Here is a 24,355-nt window from a genome sequence, read left to right as displayed (position 1 = left end):
TCCACTTCCTTAGAAAATCTAAATTTTTTATTATACATACTGTATTACACTGAAAATACGTACCCAAAGACAGAATATTTTGAATTTACATCTGTACAAAAAAAAAAAACCAAAACAAACAAAAACCAATAGAAAACATACGGGCTATGTTATAGATGTGATGTTTTTACAAAATGACAGTTTTTGTTAAAGGCACCAGATTCCCAGAGGGCTCTGGCTTAACATTTTTTAGTCTTTTTTTCCAGTCAGATCTTACTATGAAAATGTGATTCACTCTTAAACCGTGTGATCTCAAAGTCTCAAGATTCTTTTATCTAGACAAGTGGTCTGCACTTTGACACAACCTAGTAAGAGAAGTGACCAATTCCACATGGAGATGTCAAGCAACTACCAAAGGCCCCTCCCCACTGTATCCAGGATCCTATGGTATTGAACTGAAACATTAAATGACAAAGTCAGCACTGAAAATCAGGTTAGCCCACAAAACACCAGCCCAATACTAGAGTGTTACCTGTGCTAAGCCTAGACTGGTTTGTATGGCAGTAACTACAAAGCACTAGAGATGAATGAACAGAAAGATGGAATCTGTGATCAGAACTCTTGCTCAGCATCCTTCTTGGGCTCCCTTTCTTCATTACACTTATTTCACTCCTTCTGGTCCTCACAGCACACATGAAAGAAAATGGAGCCTTCAAAAACCTGGCACTTACTATAGGACAAGTTGTTGAAGAATCCTAGGTAAGATTAATGTGCTCTTTCTCCCCTAAAAAGTTTGGACAGGGAAAACAATAAGCCACTTTCACTGCTTCTTTCTCCAGAATTTTACACTCAAATCAAAGAAGCTAATTCATATTATGCCTAGGCTTGCACAGACAGGGGCTTCTCGCTCACAGACAGGGCAAGAGAGACTGGGATATCCCCCTTGATGAGGTGCAGCTCAAACCCAAAGTTCTAAAGTTTGGGCTTGCTATTTCCTAAAACTTCATGCTTGGATAAAGAGATGAGGGAAAGGACAAAAGCAAAGCTTTAAGGAAACTCTGAATTACTTCTCTGGTCAACTCAGTATATCTGCAAGTCATTCTAGAGTAAAGAAATGGTTTTGTTTAACCTTACAGCACACAATGAGCCTCACTTACATCCAAGTGACTGAGTATTCAAGATAAAAAATGTCAAGTTCCAAGGTCAGATTTTGTTCTGTATGTAACAATTCCAATATACTGGAATTTCAATATTGATGTTGCCCTTTCTGATTTGTCTGGCATTATTCCTACTTTCAAAACACAGATTTGATTTTATCTTTCACTGAACCAAAGAACTCCATGTAGTTTTACTTCTTACTGTATCATTTTAATAATGTTGCAAAAACTTCCCTTTCTCTAGGCATTTAAACACTTTCCAGATTCACAGATCAAATTGAAGTAATGCTCTGGTATTGAGGGTCATAGAGCGACTTTAAAAAATAATTTATTTTTGCAGTGTTAAATTGTCTCATCCTACTGAATTAACGGAAATAAAAATATACTCTAGTTCTACTTATAATTTCCATTTATTGCCTATGACTGACTTTAGACAAACAGGCCTGGAGACCAACTGCATCATGCAGCAATTACAAAGAGCAGCATGGTTAAGCTTCCTACACATTACTGCACTCAAATGACTCCACTGCATTCTAGAGTGCTTCTTGAAGAGCAGAGGGACAGCTATCTCCATCCAAAGCACAGGTCTGAAATGCAGACTTCTCTGGACCCAGAAAGTTTAGTGAGGGACCACCACTAATCTCAAGCAAGCCAAAAGAGCCACCACACAGCAGCTCCTGACCATGACTGAACTGCACAGGTCTTGCACCAACAGTTTACAATGATAGTGCACACCCCTCAAGCCAGCCAACTTTCTAAATGCACATTCTTAACAACAGTATCTGATACTTGCAGCTCATCTAGCAAGCAGAACAGTTAAGACAGAAGTATCATGCAGGTTTACAGAAAACTGGTCATCACAAGGAAACTTTAAAATCTGAATGCAGACAACAAAAGGAATGTCACTTTTCTTTAAACCTTTCTTCTAAAAGATGAATACTTTCATATCCTATGGTTAGCCCTCACTGTGTAACACTCTAAAACCAAATAAGTTATAACCATAGCACATTCTACTAAACTCCTAAAAACTAAAACTCACTACTCACCCTCACTTGTCAAGCTGCTTTCTACCTGTTTAAAAAGAAAAGTTGGAATCGAAATTACAATCTACATTGTTTCAGAAATGGGTAACTCTGGGAAGGACAGCCCCGATGTGACAGTTAAACGTGAGTAACCTTCACACTAAAACATGCACAACACTCTGTAACAGCAGCAGTTACCATCAAATACCCTGCCCATTACAGGAGCTAGAACATTCTTGTATTGCCTTAAATAAAATTAAGAAATCTACACTTTTGGTCACATCTTAAAACACTGTAGAATACAGGGCATTTTTAAAAAATATTATTTATAATTGCCCTGTCTTGTTGGGTAGTTTGATTGAAAAACTAAGATTAAAACGCAATAAAAATTGCCCACCCTCCCCCCCCCCCCAAAAGAGTAATCAAACATCTAAATGTCTTTATTAGTATACAATTGTACTATGGGATTTGGTCTGCTTTTTTTTTTTTTCCAGGAAAAAAAAGGAACAAATAAAAAGCCTCATTTTGTCCTAAAAGTTCTATTTCAACATGAACCTTTAAGTCAGCCCAAGGTACCTCCTCAACACCACTCTGCTACTCATCTTTGTATTTCTTCCTTCGAGGCAGCATTCCCAACCAAGCACAGCTCCATACACAAGTACTGGCAGAAACCAGACACTGAATCCAAGACTCCTTCAAATGATGATGCCAAGTCTCCAAAGAAGGAATCCTGACTTTATGTACATAAATCCTCTCAGTAAATGCCAGGTTTGTTTGTACTATTAAAGCCAGATTACACCAGTGGTATGAACACAGTTATAAAGATAACAATGTGCTTCTACTAGCAGGGGACAAGTACAAGGCACATTTATATGTCAGTATAATTGTGGTCACATTAGCAATTATACTGATAAAACTACACTGGTAAGAACCACAGCTACATTCAAAACGTTTTGGGTCAGAACTTGACAATCAAACACTTGATGACTGCTCAACCAAACGTACAGTGCTTCAAGACAACAAAACTACTCAGACGTGTCTCAACCATTTCTAGGGCCATTTTAAATTAAGTTCTAATTGGTTTTGAGATGTAGTTGCTTCCCTTCCTCCAGGTAAATTATGCTGTGCAAAGGGCTTGTTATGCAAGAGCCGTAGATCAACTTCTACCCCAAGACTCCTATGGCAAGAAACTATCACTTCCAGGCAGAGACAAGCCACAGTTACTTTTATAATTTTGATGGTTCTTTTCCTTCAGGAAGTTACAATACTCAGTTTCTGTCTCTCTCAAATAATGCCAAATATAGATTAACTCATGCTGGGCATGTACATTGACAATACAAAGAGTTAACAAGCTGCTCAATCTCATCCTGTGACCCAAGCACAAATAAGCTAAACATACAGTGGGTACCTTTAGACACTGACATCTACCACCTGCAATAGTTATACTGCAGCTGAAATACAAAACTATCAAGCACCGACCGGTGGTGATTCAAATATCCATTCTTATGACAGAACTCATGTTGCCAAAGAAAATGTTTTTTACAATAAAGATCTGTGCCCTCAGTTAACAGCAAACCGTGAGTGACTGTGCAGTAGTCTTCTCTTCTGGTTCTTAGCAGTAAACTGCTCCCATCTGTAACCTTTCAGCTGTGATCTCCTTTTTCAGCATCCTGAACTGCAGGAAAACAAAAACACACCAACAATGTCCCCCTACCCAAGATTAATGAAAAAAAAAAAAAAAAGCGAGTTTGACACCATCATCTTCTGTGTTCACTGAATTCAGTTTGGTTGAAGAGCACAGCTTCTACTCTGGAGGGTAATAAGAAATGTACACATGAATGCCATTTTGTACAGTTGACATACTCTATGAGCTGGTTGACTCTAAGCTTGATTTGGTCCAGTCTGCTGCTGCTGTATCTCTTAGGAAACATTAGTTATAGGTTTGTACTTCTTGAATCTGGTCCATTCACCAGTAGCATAGTTCATTTCAAAGACTGTGTCAACCAACATAGTGGTGCTGCCCGTGCCATCTGCCTTTGGTAAATCTTCTGTATGTTCACTGAGTTTAATTTGGATGATGTCACCTTGCTCTTGGCAAGGATTCTCTGCAGAAAGAAAGAAAGAAACACATTATACATTTCATCAGTATATTAAACGATATAGGGGGTTCTTATGCTGGAAAAAAAAAACAGAACAGAACACAACTCTCAAACCCAAAGCTGAACAAACCGCATTTTCCTCCCTCCATATTCCTGAGACTGAATTTTAAAAATAAAAAACCAGACCCCAAAAGATGAAGCTCAAGGCTAAAGTAATTGGAAGAATAATGGAAGAGGGACTAAAGCCTGCCAATGTAATTTCTCTGCCTCAAGAGTCAGAAGAGAAGCTTATATTTAAATGGAGTTGGTAAACTACCAGAGTTACTCTACTTGGGAGACAGTTGTAGTTAAATGCTTCAAGAATTTTTAGCTGTTAAGGAAACCCAAAAAGCTTCACTGAAACCACTTGTCCCAGACTCATTTCCATGCCAGTAGGAGTTTTAAATGTCACACTTCAAGGTACCAGAATGATGCTCAAGAATATCAGTTGGCAGTTACTTATCCAGCACTTCAGAAAGTGCTGACATTACTAAAGGAATTCATATTAATATATACTTTACTATATACATATAAGTTAACCTATATCACACACACTTCCAAAATATTTTACTTTGCATTAGAAAAAGCTATTAATGTAGATATTAAAGTACAGCCTCCTACTGCAATTTAAAGTAGCATTGCGTACTGAAAACACCATCATTAATGCAAGGTGCACCAAATTTAAATCACCACAGTAACTCTGCTCTGCTCATCCTCACCAATGTATTGCATTACTCCAAACACATGAGCTACACTTAGGCTGCAGGACTCTGATGATAAGAGCCCCCAAACACCAAATTAGAAACCAGAGCTAGTGCAGATGATGGAGTTCACTTAAGGACTCTTAAGCCCCTTCTCATCTTACATCCAATAATCTTCTAGGTAAAAGAGCTTTGGTCTATCAAGGCCAATCCATAACAGGATCCAGCTATGAGACAGCTTATCTCCCTGTGATTCACAGCACCAGTTGTTATCTAAAGTCTCTGAGGTAACAGTTGCCAGTTTCTAAAGCAAGGAATTAGCAAAGAGATACTGTATTACCCGACTGGTACATCAACTGGACACAAAAGAATTTACTTTCATTGGTCCTCTAGGCAGAGCACTAGCACTCAACCACTTTGTTTTCACTGCTTACCAGCTGCCTCGTTTCTCTTCAACCCTAAGCATGATTCTACAGTGAGTTCACTTATATTGTGCTCAGCAGCTTTTCTGATAGACCAGCTGGCTTTGTGGAAATGGGCCCAAAAGTCCCATTTCCATATAGTTAGAACTATAATTCATAAAATTATGTAGAGTCCAGTGTAAAGCAAAGAGTCTAGCACATACCAACAAAGCTAAAGCAATGCACTCTCATGCACATTTGGAAATGCTGGGCTGTTTTTCAGATTTGTGTATTCAGAAGCAAGCTAAATTAATACCAATACATGCCTCTGGATCCTGCCATGAATCCAAGAATAAGAGCCTTTTCTGGCCTTGTAACTTTGTTTGCAGTCTTGAACATTTCCTGTGCAGCATACATTTGCTCCCTCTGTAACAGACACAACAAAAGTCAATTCAGTTGAGAAAAACTCTGCCCACAGATGAGTATAAAAGAATAAGGGGAAAGTCTGTAGGACCTACAAAAACTTAACAAAAAAGGCATCTTAACCTCAAGGCTTCCCCTCTGCAATACTTACACCTAACATGCACAGCAGTGATAACTGAACTCTGGATATTGAAAAAAACACCCCACCTTCATATAGTTGCAGAAACATCTGAGAGGCTCAATGTTTACGTTATCAATTTTGTGTCTTTTATGACATTAGGCAAAAAAGAAAATAACCCAATGCTTTCTCTAAAAATCCAACAAACCCAGGCTCGCAATAATTTCAGAGGATTTATTTTCCTTTAATCAGTGCAGTAGAGGTACTGAAGATGTCACCCAGTATGCTAAAGTTCAGATCTTGTAAGCCATCTTGAATTGAATTCCAGGCACACACATAATATATACCAAAGTACCAGCAATAAAAAGCTTCAAGATATATCCCCACTCTCAGGCTTCGAAAAATGTGTAATGGGGGATGAGGTGGATCAGAAATAAATCTTCTACCTTAAAAGAATCTATTGATGTCTTTTCCCCCAGTAGTAATGTCAGGACAATTTTATGCAATTTATATTATGTGCAATTGACTGAGCAATTTCTGCTGGAAATACACCTTTCTCCCATAATTCTTTATAATGAGCAACACATTATTTTACATAACAAACAGCATTAAGTAATGACTTAAGTACTGCAATATTAACACTACACAACTAAAAATGTTGTGAATGTTCTGAAACATTCAGACAGCAATGCTAAACCACAAAGTATTTTTGTAGTCTTTGGTTATAAAAAAGCAGCCTCAACCACTCCATGATCCAAAGGCCAAGAAATGTCTACACAGAAATGAGATCCAATCCACATGAAAATCAGTCAAAAAGAACCTGTTTTCACTTACTGTGAGAGAAAGGCTTTTCTTGGGTGGTGGCTGTTGCTGAGTTTGGGGGGCCACTTGTGGTGCCTGTGCCGCAGGGGAGATGGCAGGAGGTGTGGTGGGTGTTAGGGGTGAGGTAGGTGTAGCTGCAGGGGGATTAGAGTTACTGTTGTACATGGGTGTTCTTTGTTTGAACTGTGCAGGGAGAGTTGTAGTAGCATTTGGAGCTGCAGGCTCTTCAGTCTGTCTGTTGGTCTGCAAGGCCTCTCGTGCAGAGCCAGCTGCAAAAATCAGTCAGGATAATTAAAAACACTATTATCCACAAATAGGGATTAGCATGACCAGTAGCCTTTAAAAAACTAAAAATCTCTGATGATTCCATTTTAGCACCACAATTCAATATGCCATCTAATATCCATATGAAAAAGAGCTAATGCTCTTTCCACTCAATTATCTTTAGAAATAATTAGACAACAGAGTAACTAGCTGTTCAATATGGATACACTATATTTAGCATCAAATTTGATATTTAATATGTTTAATCAATACACAATTAATTAAATTAAAACTCCTATACTTACTTTTCAGTTTATATAGCTATAACAATTGTACTCTGATCTTACTAGGATTGTTGCTGTACTATTACATAGAGCAAGTCCAAAGATATTTCATGAGTTTTTACCTAATGTAGTGGCAACTTTCAAAGCAAGCGCCATTATGATACTGAAAATACAAATATTCTTTAACAGATATCAGAATTAAATGCAGTCTTCACAAATCACTCATTATTTAAACACTAACTGCTAGAAGTTAAAACCCCCAAAACTTTGACAAGGCCTAACTCTGCTCTTTCTCCAAGCTGATCCATTCACCTGCAATAAGGAAGTTATACTATTCCAAACCTGGCTGCAGTTGGAGGCAACTCATGAAATCACAGCAGCTTGACCATGCAAGTTACCATCTGTCCAGCCAGTGGTAATTACTCAGTGGAGACTCTATGTTCTTTTGCAGCTCTTGGACACAGGCACAGCTGCTTAAGCAGCATTCACAAACCTCATGAGGTTTAAGCTGACCTGTTCACACTGTGCTCACAGCAGACTAAAGGCAGATACAGATCAGAGCTACACTGATGCCCTTTGGATCAGATTTTAGGAAATGAGACGTCTATAGTTCTCCACCTTGGCACAGCCATGGCAATGATTTTAGCAATACTGGTATTTTTAGTAGATGTGGAACAATTGAGAGGATAAACACTCGCAACTATGAGTTATTCCTTATTCTTGTACAAGTTTCATTAATGGCTTTGTCTCTTGTCAGAATGACTTTCATAAAGTAATGTCTTAATTATGCAACCTCAGATTATATGAGGCTAAATCTGTGGATTTTCTGGTGCATCTTATATGAAGGAAAGAGTTTTATGTTTCTGGTCAATAAGAAATGCTAAATACTCCATACTCCTTAAAGAAAGAGTAGAGAATAGAGAATTTTAAACTAGACTTTTCCTGCTGTTGAACACAATGCCAGCACTCTGGAAAATAGTACTATAGCTCCTGACACACTGATGTGTTCTTGGCTGCATTCCTTCTGGAGATGCCAATTTTCTGCAAGACAAAGATGTGCATGGACGTTCAGAGAGATTCTGAACTGTTCTGAGGCCAAATGAAACAACTGGGTTTTGCATATACAGTTTTCTGTAGTGCCCAAAATGCCACAACTCACAAGCAAAAGTAAAAATAATGTATTAAACTGCAATGTTGGTTCTCTGTTAACAGACAGATCTGGTCAAGAATCCAAGTCATGCACATCTGTTAGCACAAACTGATACATTCCTTTAAAGACTTCACACACAGTAGGGAAAAATAAAATCGAGTTGGTTAAAATGTGTAAGAAAAAAAGGACTTGTACAAGGTATTTTGACTACTGCAAATTTTCTAGAATTAAAAATAACAGCACTTTCCAAAATACACAGGAGGTCAGCTATTACCTTTGATATACAAAGGTAGAAGAAAAATGGATGGCTTAATCCCAAACTGTGAAAGGTAATATGCACTTGCCTCTAGAAATAAAACTGACATCTGAAAGCAACTGCTCTGTATGTGCTAGCACATGTGTGCATGGAATATACACTTCAGACATAGTAATTTCTCTCTGGGGATTACAAAAGCTGGGTTTCCTATTACTGTGTAAAAAAACAAAACAAAACAGGAAATTGTTTCACTTACTTACACAGCAGTCACACTAAAAATTTAGAGCCAACAATTATTTTCTTTACTCAGGTTAAATGCTATGTCTGGTTTCTTCAAACTCAAAGGCTGGAGTCTTGCAATGGATTTTATATTGCCAAGGTGGAGCTTCACTCAAGTTGAGGGACAGTAGGTTTCTAACTGAAAGAGCAGCCAGACAGTAGAACTGTACAGAGCTGGAGTTAACAGGTCCCAAAAGGAAAGAAGTGTCTGTTACCTGGCTGTGTTTCAGAGCTTGGGATATAGGAGGAAGACGGCACCACACTGGGGGTAGCAGGTAAATAACTCGTAGAAGGTAGTGCAGGCTCATTGTTCAATGAGCCAAGTTTCTACAGAACAGAAAAGAAAGCATTAAAGCCTCACTGCAAGTATGCTCTTTCTGCATTTTAAATAAGACCTCAACATTCATTTTTCTAAGATATTCCTTTTGGGAACTTAACTGCAGATTCCTCTGTTAGGAGTACTACCTAACAACCTGTTCAACACTAACTTTCCACTTCAAACATTAGAAATTTATGCTGATGGCACTCTATGAAGAATTACACTCTAGGATTAAGTGATCTGCCAGAGGAAACATGCTCTTCCACCATTACCAAGCAGAACCATGTTAATCCATGGGCATAAGGCCTACTAGGGTATCACCCAGGAGAACACAAAGGCCTCTGGGACATAGGTAAGCAGAAGGCAGCAGTAACAGCACAGGCAAAAACACCATTCCCAGTGAAACAGGCAGTCAACACCAACATGACTGATGCTATCTAGGATGATGGGGCTACAGAAAAAGCCTCATCTTGTATTCGATTATACATGAGACTGCATACACAGCACAAAGACAGCAGCATGGCTGATGATTTCACTGCCTGATGCAGCCTTGTGAACATAAGGGGGTGAGAGAGGAAAGAAGTTTTGGGGTGGAATAAGTCTAACAGACAAATAATTTAAAATATAGACAACTTGTAAAATGTGGAACTTTCTAAAACATTCTCTTAGCACTCTGCAGAAAGAGGCAATGACCTTCACTCCTGACTCTGGCCTACCAAGATCTGCCTATATGTTGGCGTTGGCTTGTCACACATGCCCAACAGACAAGCTCTCACTCAAAAGCAGGGGCAGGACGTAACATTCTTGTAGAACCAAAATCCTGACTGAGAAAACAAAGCTGCACCATGGTTTCTAATATGCTGTTTCTGAAACAGGAGGAAAAAAGCCTACACATAACTTGTTCTCCATCTCCCTGAATGAACAACTTCTAGCACTTTGCTTTCTCTTTGGTAAAAATATAATGGAATTTTGAAAAAAATATGTAAAAATTTTTACATAGAGACATGTTTCAACAAGTGAGTAAAATACCATTACAGTGTTTAAGTGGATAGCACACATCAAGACTATCTTTTTTTTTTTGACTGGTTGGTTTTTGCTTGATTGATTTTGTTTGATTTTACCTGTGTAGATACAAGGCCAGCAGCATAATCTGGGGTAGCATTTTCTACTACTGTTTCTTCTTTGGCTTGCTTTTCCACAACTTCCGTATCTATTGCATAAAAACAGAAGTGAGTCCAAAAATTTTTTCATTAATATTGAATATACTTTTTAAACAAAGATAGAAAAATGCATTTCTCAAAGTATGCTAAAACATGCTTGAAGAGGTATATGCTGAAATATATATAGTAATCTCCAAACAGTTTTATAATTAACCCAGTAATGAACTGAACCACAGTGTACAGGATACATTAACTCAAATCTGATACTACAAAGCATGAGAGCCCAAACAACATTTTAATTTCAATTATAGTTTTGTTCTGCGGTGGTATACTTTTTTTCTGACAAATACAAAATAGCTGTTTTGGGATAAATATGCTGCATAGTGTATCTTCTTGATATGGTTAAGTAAGGTACTACCCTGTCACTTGCCTTAAAAGCAGTGTATCAGATATTATTCACTTGCTAAGATCTCTCAGTCAAAATTCTGGAGAGTGCTATAAATTTTTTCAACATTACTTTCACCTAATTTACATGGCCATACAGCCAGTAGAAGTACATGAAAATAACTCAGAAAAATTCCAGTACTGAAGCTAATCACACAGCTATAGGCTGCCCAAGGCGAAACTGAGCAGTACAATCCTTTCATATGATTGAGTTATATTACCTAGGCCAAGGCAATGTGAATAGGAGCACTGAAATAAGTCAAAATTTTCCCTTAAAACCTGTTTGGGTTGGTTGGTATCACATTCCCCTCATTTTTTAAAGTTTAGCTCAGGCTAAGATTTAGCAAATTAAGAACAAAATGGTACTACAAATCTTGATCATATTTGCAGGTGTACTGACAGCCTTTGTAAGTAGAATGCTGTACCAACCTAAGGTCTTTCTTCTTCTCTTTGCTTCACGGCCAGCACCTACCATATCCAGCTCAGAGATATCTAGAAGCTAAAAAGAAAGACCACAGAGAATTTAATAATCATTATTAAATATATGTAGTTTATATCTAAATATCATCCTCAGTTTTTTCCCTTTAATATATTGATTCAAAGCAGCAGCAGAAACTCAGTTTAGGTGAGAGAAGAGAGCTGAGCAGAGAAACAAGGAGTGCCCCTACCTTCACCCCTCTTTCTTTGCGCAGAGGTGTTCTTGAAGGAGGAATAGGAGTTCTGTTTCCAGAAGGACTGAAAACACTGGGTGCTGAAGTACTCCTGAATGGAGCCTGTTTTGGTATTCCTTTGAGTGGTGCTTAGGGAAGAGCAAAGAAAGCAACAACTGAAATATGTGTTTAACTGGTTATGAAAAATGCTTTAGCAAGTTCTTCAGCTCTTCCCCTTCTTAATGTATACACTACCTGTCCTTTAAAACATTTATAATGTGGAATTGGCTATTACACTACATGTTCCTCAACGGTTAGATTAGGTTACTCTTCAAAAAAGGAGCAACAGTCATAACAGCAACCCCATTCTACATGAAGTAATGAAACGGGTACACTGCTAACAAAATCTACTTTTCCTATACGCACAGATGCTTTCCTTGCTTGTAAAAAATAAACTCTGAACATGTAAAATATTATAGAACATGAATTTTTTAAATCCAATTATTGCCAAAGTTGCTCTTTGATTTTCATAATTATTTGTTAAAACTGTATTTAACCAAAAATCTTAACCAAGCTTTTGCAGGGCTAAGGGCTTGTGATCTACTGCAAAGGCAAGTTACTGCCTCACACAGGGGTATGAAATTCTAGCTGCTGTTTGCCCAAGGAGGACCCAGTCTGGGTCTATGTGCAAACAGAATACCTGTTGTCTCAATGCTCAGTAGCATCAGCTACACCTGTAAGCATCTGTTTCCTCCCAACGCTATGCTGCTGCCCTTCTACCTCGCACTTAATGCTACCACTAAACACAGCAATCATTTGACTATTAAAAGATATGGGATACATATACAGATATATTAGGTCTTTGAGCTCCCTGACTATCTCATTACGCCCAGTAAGCTGAAGATAAACAGAGAACTTCAGTTTGAGCTTAGAGACTCTGTATCCCTCTAAATGTTGTACTGAAAATGTTTTCACCACAGGACAATGCTCTGACCCATGTGAGTACCTTCCAGCAATGGTTTGCTGAGGACCCCAACTCCTGTTTCTAGAGGCCAACTGGCTCTAAAGGCCAGGCCTAAGAACTGGCTTTAGTAATTCAACAGCTACAGAGAATGCCAAGAACTAACAGTTCTTTTATATAATTTTTAGTTCAAATTACAGATAGACCTTTTGCATTTTTCTGCATGAATGTGAGGTCAAACTTCAGCCCTCAAAGCCACATCTTAGACAGCATCGACACAAAGTACTTCACACCTTCCAGCTACAACACCAAGAAATCACTCAAAGGTTCACACCTCAGCATCACTGGTGGCCAGGAAAGTTATCCCTGTGCAGTGACTTAAGAGTATGTAACTAATTTTAAAACCTCTTCTCACACCTTATTTGAAAAATTCAAGCAGTTCAGGAACTTCAGCAAACAGCTGAAATGCATTAATACAAAGCTGAAGGATCATTCTACAGGTTTGCCATGTAAAATTCACTGCTCAGCCTTGGCTGCAGAGAACACACTGTCCTCTCTTCTTTCTTCAGACAGAATTATACAAATACAAGATAGTTTCAGTTTACTTCACAGCCTTTCAAAGAGCACAGCAGACTACTGTGATCCACTCTGCTTCCTTTTGGAGCAACATGGCTTAGTCAGGAGTTATTCCTGGAGTGATGCAAATTAAATTCCTGTCAAAGTCTATAGGCATGATCTAGCTGCATACAGTTTAGATGCATGGCAGATATACTTGCCATTTAAAAAACCCCCACATTGTTGTTCTTTCTGACAAGACATGTCAGAAATATTTAAATATCGGGAGAGAGGGAGGCATTAAGGGATAAATCCTTTGCTTAAAAAAAAAAAATAAGCTTTTGTAAAAAACAGATGGTAATTATATTCTTCATCAAGGCCACTTTATCAGGTTTTCTTTCTGAGAACTGATGAAATAAGCCATACTTGTTGTATCTATCTTCTTGACCAGTCCCCTGCCTTTGGCATGGAAAGGCACTCCTGCAGTCTTCTTGAGCTGTTGTGCAGTTTCTGTTGCTAAAAGGAAAAACGGCTTTAGTTATTACAGAACCTGTGCTGAAAATATACAACACATTGCTTCTTACATAAAATGTTATTAACTAATACATAAAGAGACAGGAATAGGAACAAAGAATTATATTTTAAAGACTCAGGTCATTTATATGAAGCAAGCACAATATTTGGAGAAAATGCAGTATCAATATACTTATGCAGTGGACAAGGTAGCCTAAGCTAAAAGAAATCACCAGAATAGACAATTTGCTCAATAAAAATTTAAACAACTTTTTAAAGTTATGCGACACATTAAGAAAAGTTACAAATTTTGTATTTAACCAGATCAACTCAAATTACATGCAAGAAAGTAGCAAGCTGCTGCAACAGAACAGCAGCTGCAGTAAACTATTTTAAGATCACTTAGTTCAACCAGCTACCAATACATACATGTACACATATGCTGCCTTTTATTAAGGGAAAACCCTCTTGTTTTTTACACCCTATACAGCTATACTGAGTGAGAGAAAGCATTAATTAGCAGCTCTTGCTCTCTGCTCCAAAAGCACACGGCAAAATAAAACTTCTCATTTTACTTTTGTTTCAGGAGCTTTAACCTAAGCTGTCCCTCAGAAGTCTTCCCAACTGTTACATATACCCAGGAGAGGACCTATCTGTGCTTTATGAAGCTACAGCTCTTTGCATGCCTTGAAATCTGAACAGCACTTAAATTAAGATTAGCATTTTAATGCAACCCTGGCTGGAATGACTTCCACCTGCTCTTCCACTCATCAGAACATCTTCATCAAGGAAAGCTCTCGTAACAGAAAATTTGAATGTGTATCACCATTCTGGAGAACAAGACTGAATATATTAATATAAATCTTCTTTTCACCACTTAATTTGTACACAATCTTAATACTACTTACACTTCTGCAAGAGTTCAGCTCTGAGAGTGGCACTTTTAGGTTTCCTTTTCAGCTGAAAATGTTTCACTGGGGGAGTAAGTGGCCCAGCTAGTGTTGTCAAGGCATTTTTGTTTAAGTATTGGCATTCCAACGGCAACATAGCTGAAGTTTCACATTCACTAACTGTATAAAAAGTTAACACAGTACACAGGAGTATTAGCACCTCTTTGACAGCTAATGACAAAACATTTCACAACTAGATTGTACAGGTGGTTTTAAATTTTAGATTACTTATACAAACACCAAGAGTAATTTAGTTCCAATTATTACACAATACATAACCAGTTATTAGTATGTTTGCTTTTCCCATCAGCTTTGTAAAAGCTTCTATTTTAATTATACCTAGTCAAATTATATGTATCTTAAATATGCTACTATTGTCAAAAAAAAATTAATTCTCAGATTCCTTAAAAATTACACATGAAAACCAAACTACTGAATGAAAATCCAAATAACAAGTGCAGACAGACAAATCATCATTTGTTTATAGAAAGAAAACAAAGTGTTTCCACCTCCAAGTCATTTAATTATTGTTCTGCAGCAACCTCCAGCCCCAGATCGTGTCTGTCCATGAATGCCCGAGGGCTTTTTCTAGACAATGTGCTAAGATAAACCCAGTGAAGTGGGAGCAGTTTTGCATCACCATTTACTGTCTGAAGCAGCAACTGTGCAAGTGCCTGACCCTGTGTATATTCAGCTGCTGGGCAATCTGTAGCTACTTGGCCACCAGCAGCACAACTCTTCCCAAGATCAGTCTCCCTGCAGCACCTTTCACCTGCTGTCCAGCCACTTCCAGCAGAGGCAGCTGTGATGCTTCCACACCAGACAGAGACTTGCTGTCATCTTGGGTACCACAAATGGGGACAGAACAACACAGAAAAAGGCTCTACTGACTAAGCTGCAGCACAGCTGTCTGTGGTACTAATGAATCCACACAAACTTTTGTGCTGCGCTTCACACTCCGGGCAATAACTGACATTAAATTCTGATGATATACGAAAAGACAATTTAAGAAGGTACCATTCCTCAAATACCACAGTTCCCAGTCCAGTAACATTCCAGGTCATGAACTGTGGTAGTTAGAGACAAGACAGTGCCTGTTCTCATACCTCTACTGTTAAAACAGGAAGGCTGCCTGTGAAATGACAGGATATTTCTAAAAAAAGGCACCATGTCCCTGCAATTTTCACCAACAGAAAAGTCTTACCTTTCTCTCTAAGCTCTCCTAAAATATCTTGAACATTGGGATTCTGCTCTTCAAGATCAAGGTTAAGGGAGCCAGTATCTGGAAAGGATTTTAAAATATCAGCTACCATTAAGACCCAGGGGTCTGAATCCAAGGTAGCGAGCTGGATAATTTCAGTCAGTGCCCCTTTCATCTAACAAAAAAAGAAAAAGAAAATCAACAATTGGAAACAGTTTTAAACAGGTTATAGTTGGATTTATTTTAATAACACACAAACATGCACAATGTTTTACTACTGGGGAAGGGAAGAGGGAAACTGTTTCCACACAGTTACACATTAACTCTAGAACTAAGAGAAGAATAAACCAAGGTAATTTTTTTATGCTGCTTTCAGCCAATCTAACCCAAGTTTGTTTAGAGTTTTTGGCAGCTCAAGGCTTTGTTTAGCACTAGGCATTTTTACTAAAAGCAGCTGCCAAATTTTTGCATTACTGTCTTCTTCTGTTTTACACTCATACTCCCTGTGGACACACACCTTCTATTCAGTGATAGGAATATGCAAATAGAATACAATTTATTTAGAACAGGCATCTAAATGAAGATGTGCTCCTTGCCAGCCTACAGCATAATTACACAGACAGATTATAGCTGTCATCATAATTGTCTTCAAAATATTACTAAAGATTAGGCCAAAATAACCTAATCAATATTGTATTGTTTGACAAAAATTATGCATTATGGAAGTAAACAAAGCCCTCTGGCACACCATAAGTAACAAGATTTTGGCATTATGACATGAAAATCAAGGTGACTACAATCAGGGGTTTACTTCATTCACAAGTACAAGCCCCCAAAGACTGAACACTCTCTTTTCCTAAGTAAATCTTCATGTAAGAGTGACAGCATTAGCTTCAGAGAATTAAGATGTTTGAGATATTCTATGTGTCTAACAAGCCACAAAATACAACAGTAAAATTACATAAAGTATTTTACTATACTCTATCTGCATTGTATTAACACTGAAGAATGTACAAGCAAGTATAAGGAAATACATAAATTTTGATTTTTCACAACCCACTGTGGCACATAAACCTTAGTTACAGTAATGTTTGTGAACACAGGAAGACAAGCAAGAGACTCATCTTCACCTTTATGCTGTACTTCTTTCCCTTTATTTCAAGCACTCTTATATGAAAAGTTTAATAAATTAAGCTTTCTGCTCCCCATTACTCTATCATCCACTTCTAAAGCTCAGAGGCAAACAAACATTGACATTTCTCAAGTCCTTTCATCCACACAATGTTATTGCCCTGTCAGTTTGGAAGGGTTTACAAGTCCACTAGAGAGCCAGTTTGCCCTTTACCCCCTGCACGTTTTAGGGCTCACACATTATGTGCTTGTGAAACAAATTGCATCAGTCCATCTGACCCAAAATGAGCACCCTTGCAGGTTTAAGCTCAACCAGCTCCTTGGAGTGACTGACTGTAGTCACACAAACACCAGAATCATAAAGAGAGGAGCAGGAAGAAGACACTATATGAGCCAGTTCCCATCTTCAGCAGTGCCTCTGATTTGCTTTGGATTAAACTGAGCAAATAATCAGGACCACACACTGTTTAATGTGCTGTCAAATTTAACCAACGTTTACCCAGTGGAATCAATTTCTGAGGTTTTATTTTTTGCTGCTCTCCAGTGCTCATTTCCTCCTGAGTATATGTAACCCCACTCCACACACGTGTCCATCTCTCTATTCTAGCCCTAAAATCCCTAACTAAAGTCACTTCTACAGTGGATGAGGATGACTGTGAACACAGTCAAAGCAAAGTCTTTTTTTCCCTTATCTGTCCTAAAGGAATCAAAACACCTGGAAACCTAAAATATCCCAGAAGAGCTGATGAATTCATAGCTTTTACAAGCTTTTCTGTGGACACCACTAATGCAGATAAGTGTACAGAATGTCATTGCCTTCAACAAAGCAATAGCTAGAGGAAAGATGTCTCTTGCATCCTCACAATTTACCCTTCATATCTACTTCACAAAACTTCTATTTGTACCAAAAATTCCCAGAGCTGCACGCCTATTGTAGGAAAGTTCCTGCAGAGCTCTGGTCTGGGCATGTTGCATCCCCTCTGCTCTCAGGGCTAAAGTTCAGACAGTATATTTATGCCAAAACGCACTGCTTAACAAGCTTTTGGTCCTTCAAGAAAGGAGTCCAGAAACAATTTGATTGCCTAGCACTGGACAAATACCATTATTGTAAGTACATGTATGAACATGGTGGAAGAACACCATCACTATCACACACAGGGAAGCAAAGCACACTAACAAGTACTGTGAGCTAACCAGAGACCTTGCCTAAATATGGCTTTGCATTCAACAAGCTCAATTCAAGTTTTGACTCAGATTTGTCTTCAAATGGCAATTAATATACACGTTCCCACTTCACTGTTCAACTGGCAGCTGAAAAGAAACACTTCATTTATGGTTTGAGAATGCATGAAATGCAACTCAACAGGGTTGCAACTCTACCTGCAGTTTTCCTGTTCCTTTACAGGGCACAGCCATAATCCCAAATTCTTAATTGTCTATGATTGCAACACTGGGTCAGCAAAACTCCCATCAGCTCCAAACATCTTGTTAAGCACAAATGTCAAGAGCTGATGTAGCATGTTCCAGTGTCTTTCTCATCTAAAAATTAAGGATCTTAAGTATTTTTCTCAGCCTGCTAGCACACAAGAAAAAGCACAGGCCATGACTAGAAGCATCCAGAAGGATCAAGCAGGATGGGAAGTGTCTGGGAATAGAGACAAAGGCAGATTAATAATGGCTGTGCAGGAAGGACAAACAGGACTGTGGGAAGGTATAAAAAAAAGGAAGTGTGACTAGTAACACACAACATGACAGCTCCAAGATGACTATTTGCAAAGAATTTATTTGCTTTATATTCTGCCTAAATTAATGTGTATGACAATACTTTTAGACAACTGCATCAACAATTGGCTAATAAACTAAATGAAGCTTTAATCTTTCTGAGGCTACAGAAAAGATGGTATATAATAGGGAACTGCATTATCATCATAGAGCATTTTCATTAAACTAAAAGCATTGTATTGAAAACACCGTGTTAATATTTGCACAATATAAGCGCAGGATGGGTCAATACCACTACTGAATGTGGTTTGCATTTTAATCATGAAAAAGAGCTGAAACGGCCAAGAGAAATACTAGATTAAAATACACCATTTTACATCACAAAATAATTATGAACTCTAAGTTCAGGCCAGAAAGGTGCACAGCAGCCTGTGTGTTCTCAGTGCAGAGGGAAATGCAAGGGGACATGACACTTTGCTCTCATACTCCACAATTCCCACTTCCCAGCATAGACAGCTCCTGGTGCACATAAGCCAATACAAATAAACAGTTTTGATTTCTACTGCAATAAATGGGCAGGTCCCTGCTGGGATAGGGATCTTCCTCCCAAAGTAATTCAGAGAGCACAGAAGCACAGTCCTTGTTCCAGACTTGGTTGTAACATCACAGACTATCCCCAAACAAATAAATTAAACTTTGGCATAAAAAGAAAGCTTGCACTTGCCTTTGTGAATCAGGTTAACAAGAATATAATATGCAGAATAAACAGAAATAACAGTTCTGCCAAATTCACAACTGAAACTATGGTCAGCACTGCACTAAGCTTTAGGCATCATTTCAAATAAGTGCAATTATCTAGAAAAAAATTAGCAGATGAAAAGCCATAAGATTCAAGAGTTTGCAAGTTCTGCACAGAGAAATACAGTGGGAAAGGAATTTTTGATAACTGCCTACAAAACACAAAATGAAAAAGAGAGCCAATTATTCTTATTAGTCAGCAGGAACAAACATGCAGTAATGAGGTTCACAGCATGATAAAAAATTAGGTTTATTACCTGTCCCACAAGAATATTATGAGGATTAAGTCACATATCTATACAGTATTTGGACTGTTGAATGAAAACATTATGAAAATTTAAAGATATTACATATGAGGATAAAACCACTTAAGTGAAGGACTGAGCTTTCAAGAGAGCTCACTGAAGATTCACTTGTCTAGACTGAAGCTTTCACAGAGATTTAGAAAGGACCAGGAGCAATTAAATCCCTTCTAAACCAAATACCACCAGTTTCTTTGATTCCTACATTGCTTTTTATTCAAATGTCTGCTCCCAAATGGCTGTGTTATTCTAAGCTTTCATGAAAATGCTAACAGAAAAAAAATAATTTTGAAGAGAAAATAATCCAGTTGAATCTGTTACCTAGAGAGGGGAATATCTTTTAACATGTAACATATACTGTAGCTGCTATTGAGATTCCCAAAGCTTTACAAAGCTGATGCAATACATTTTCCAATACAATTAAGCTTCCAAATGCCATCTCGGTGCTTCTCGCACATGATCGATACAGACTGGTGCATGGCATGGGAAAGGCATATGACTTTCCAAAGAGAATAATTAAGTACTCTCATAGTTAAGTTTAATCATTTTCAGACATGGGAGTGATTTCCAAGTGACAAATTCACTTCCAGGCAGCTACAGGTACCCTGTCCTGGCAGAAAGGCACACTGCTTTCAGCACTCCCCAACACACAAGCAAAGGCTGCTGCAGAGATGTGCACAGCCATTCTGCACATAGACATATTTATCTATTTTCTGGATATTGTGTGCAAGGTACTCCATGCCAATTAAGACATTTAAATTCTTGACAGTAAGTTAGATGACAAATCTGCACAAATAAAACTATTTTAGCAAACTAACCACAAATGATGAGCATCTGATAAGACAACATCCCCTTCTGTCAGCAGTTTGGTTACATCAGCTATTTTTACCATCTACAGAAGGAAGCCTGTAATGATAATAGTAGGCCTACCAGCAATGTTAAAGGTTTCTGCCTCAGGAGTTTTTCTATTTTTAACACTTTTTAAAAGGCCCTTTTCCCAGTTCAAGGAAAAAAAAATCACGTTCCTGAAATAATTAAAGATGCTAAGGGTAGATCTCAATCCAGCATCATCAGCTTACAATGAAAACTTATGACTGAATTCACAAACTCAACCAAACTGAAAAGCCCCACAATATTTTGTTATAGCAGTAATAAGAGCTTTATGTTTGGAACACAACCAATCACTAAGTACACAGTGAAAGGCACACTGACTGACTTGCTTTTCTCTACATACACTTTATCTTCACAGCTAACACAAGCACAGATCCAGGTGAGCTGCTGCCTGCCATTTCGGGTTTGGTTTAAAATGTTCAGCCAGTGAACACTTTTGATGCATTTCAACAAATTATTTTCAGTTTGCAGTTGAATGCTGCTCCCTCAAAGAGTTGCTATGAGTGCTATTTATGAAGGTGCCTAAGCTTTTTGAAGCTCTTTTCAATCTAAAAACACCACTGTTTTTCTAAACACTGCAATATTAATTTCTTCCAGGCTACTTGAATTTTCACACTAAGTTCACAAGAATTTTGCAAACTCACAAGTTCACACAAGCTCCCATCCCCCTTTTTGGCCTTGTTTATTTAGTTTGTCCAGAACATGACCCCATTTATCACACACAAGGACAACAGCTTGTTTACTGGACAGGCACTAAACATGAATATCACGCTGTAAAAATTAGCATAAACATGCTGAACAAGAATTGGTCTTTTTTTAAAGTGAGACCGGTGTAACACAGTGAAGAATCATATAGATGCATGTGGCAAGACAAACACTGACATACAGTAAATTATTGCTTAAAGGTGATGCTTGCCCGTTTTCAGACTAAAAGTGCACAGAAGCTGAGCATACAACAATCCAAGTTACATACCACACCCTGCCTGGTATATATGTATATTAAGCTTAAGAAGCAGCTGTGTTTTAGCCAAGAAAGACTGATGAAAGCACAGCTGAGGATACTCTACACAGGAAGGTGAAAACTACACACCACTTCCATGATTATTACCAGAAAATACTACTTTACATGATGGAAATAAGAGAGGAATTCCTCCAATTGGCTGAAGAAACTTAAGATTTCCAGACATTCCAGCTATTGCCCCAAACATCTGTAGCTGCCTACTGGTAAGAATAAGCCAGGTGAAGATGAGGTATGGTCCAGGACCAAGTGAAAAAGCCTCCAGAGCCAGCTCAGACTCGAGCCAGCCATTATTAACTGGGGAAGGACAACAGAGGAAAGCACCAGCTGTTCCCAGAAAGGTAAAGAGAGGCAAACAAACAGCATGGCAATTTTCCCCAAACAAGACCTGACTGCAGCAGGGTGGGGAAAAGCACTGCTCAGTGCAGACCCCACACAGTCCACTCCCAAAGTTTCAGCACTTGCTGCTGTCCTTCCTTAAGCCGAGATGCTCGACTTGTGCCACCTCCACAGCTGCCAGTACTGAGGAAGGAGGGGAGGAAGCCGCACTCACACACGACTGCTCCTAACCGACCCTGCCTCTGCCCTAGCCTCACACAGCCACTGCCTCAGAAAAGCTCTCTTCCCTAAAAGGCACCCAAAACACAGCCCTACAAAGAGTCCCTGTGGCCACACAATGGGCTTCATGTCCAAACTGCTTTCAAAAGGCTAGTGCCAACCAGAGAACCCCCGAAGAGCAGGAAGAGGAGGAGCAGCAGCAAAGCTCCCACTCCACTGACTCCCTTATCACCGGGAATCTCGGATCTTTTCCTCACACCGAGGACCGAGTCGGGAGACCTTCTTCACTTATTCCTGCCCGTCCAAAGAGGGCTGCGAGGAGAGGCGGGAATGGCTGTGGGGACCAGCCCTACCATACGCCCGTGCCCTGAGGGGCTGCGGCCGCTCGGCTTCGCCCCGCGGGCAGCCCGGGGTCCCCCCTCCCCGCAGCCTCCGTGTGGAAAATAAAAAGGGCGGGCGGGGGAGGTGGTGCGGGCACTGCCCCCCCTTCTCCCCTCACGCCATCTCCGACCTCTCCCCCTCACACACACACGCGCGCCCCGCTTCCCTGCGACTCCCACCCGGCTCTCACCTCATCCACCGCCCGGCGGGGCAGGTGCAGCATCCCCAGGAGCAGCTTGAGCTTTACGGCCGAGGAAAGGCCGTGGAAACAGAGGCGGATGTTGTCGATGACCGAGGCAGTGAGCAGCGAGGCGATGCTCGGCGGCGCCCACAGCTCGTCCGTGGAGCCCAGTTTGTTGTGCAGCCACAGGCCGGTGTCGCTCTCCCGCATCGACGCCATCTTGGGAGCGGGGCGAAAAAAGAGGGGATTCTCGACGGGCATTTTATGAAGGCACCTAAAGGGAGGAAGGGAGGGGGTGAGGACCCCTGCGGGTCGCCGTTTTGTTCGTAAGCCAAAATGGCGGCGCCCAATGAGGTTGCGCTTGGGAAGGCGGATGATCTGCCGTAACCTAAAATGGCGGCGCCCAGGAGGCAAAATATAATAAGGCGCTTCTCATCTCGCGGCCAAATGCAAAATGGCGCCCGCCATAGCTTTTCGTCCGTACTGCAAGATGGCGCCGCTTCATGTGGAGAAGCTCCGCTGTCAGCCCCGGCTCATTGTCCCTCACAGTCCGCCCTGACTCCTCCTTGGGCAGAAGTGGGAGGAGAACGGCGAGCGGGGCGCGGCGGGGCTGGGAGGCAGGGCTTCCTGCCCGCGGTGGGCTGAGCTCGCGCTCTCCGGAGCACCACGTCTCTGTCTCACAGCCCCAAGGGCGGGCCGGCTGCTCGCTGCGCGCTGTCCTGCCGTGCCCGCGGCCGGCCCGTGTTCCCACCCAACGCCGCGCCCTGCCGCTAATGCCCCTTAACATGCTTTAGGGCAGGGCTGCTGCTCCCTGCGGGCTGCCAGCCCCGTGCAGAGCGGCTGGGGCGCGGCGGAGCAGCCCGGCCGGGGTGCTGGTCTGACAGGGCCGGGTATCGCCTCCATGGCTCTGGCGTGCTGGTGCTTCAGCCGTGTGGGAGGTTACCTGGGCTAGGCGCTCAGAAACCCGCAGCGCATACGTCCCTGTTCCCTAGCGATTCGGCTCGTTGTTATTTAAATGTGAAAAATTAATCAGTGGCCCAAATCCCGGAAGAGTCCGGAGGCTTTCAAGTGCAGCATAAACGGTTCATTTTAGCGGGTCTCTGGTTGAAATTAAAGTACGTGAGTTGTAGGAGTGCGGAGCAGATTCCGCTGATCTTCTAAGTTTTTGAACGAAAACGTTTTCTTTACAACATTTTGCCTTTAAAAGACGTTGTTTACAACCTGATTTCTCTGAGAGCAGAGCAATTGTTGCCGAGGTGCTTTATATTTCCCCAATATAGAATCACGGAAATCCTTCAGGCTGGAAAAGATGTTGAGTATCATCTCAGCACTATCTAGGCCACCACTAAACCGTGTCACCAAATGCCACATCTCCACATCTTTTGAACACTTCCAGGAATAGTGATTCCACCAATTCCCTGGGCAGCCTATTCCAATGCTTAACTACCCTTTCAGCAAAAACGTTTTTCTTAATATCAAATCCAAATATATGGCATTGTGGAGTCTTTTATTTTGTTCGTGTTACTGATACCCAAAATGCTGAGTGTCTGCAGCTCATGGGTGCTATGACTTCTGTCAATGTGGAAGTATTTTGAGGGAAAAAGTTTCTGTGTGAATAAATTACAT

General features: G+C 40.1%; 1 protein-coding gene across 1 annotated transcript; it reads right to left on the bottom strand.

Moving 5' to 3' along the window:
• On the bottom strand, positions 1–23,290 carry NELFA (negative elongation factor complex member A). Its single transcript, XM_056489137.1, has 12 exons — positions 23,118–23,290; positions 22,739–23,003; positions 15,751–15,922; positions 14,505–14,666; positions 13,510–13,599; positions 11,586–11,716; positions 11,347–11,416; positions 10,435–10,523; positions 9,210–9,321; positions 6,774–7,030; positions 5,725–5,824; positions 1–4,263 (listed from the first exon to the last, which is right to left on the bottom strand). Exons 2-12 carry the CDS (start codon positions 22,988–22,990, stop codon positions 4,079–4,081), a joined length of 1,620 nt encoding a protein of 539 aa, XP_056345112.1. The 5' UTR covers positions 22,991–23,003; positions 23,118–23,290; the 3' UTR covers positions 1–4,078.
• Between the last annotated feature and the right edge of the window lie 1,065 nt (positions 23,291–24,355).

The sequence above is a fragment of the Oenanthe melanoleuca genome, chromosome 4 (genome assembly GCF_029582105.1).
Source record: "Oenanthe melanoleuca isolate GR-GAL-2019-014 chromosome 4, OMel1.0, whole genome shotgun sequence".
Taxonomy (NCBI): domain Eukaryota; kingdom Metazoa; phylum Chordata; class Aves; order Passeriformes; family Muscicapidae; genus Oenanthe; species Oenanthe melanoleuca.
Note: the sequence above shows the minus strand (reverse complement) of the source record. Positions and strands in the feature narration are given on the sequence as shown.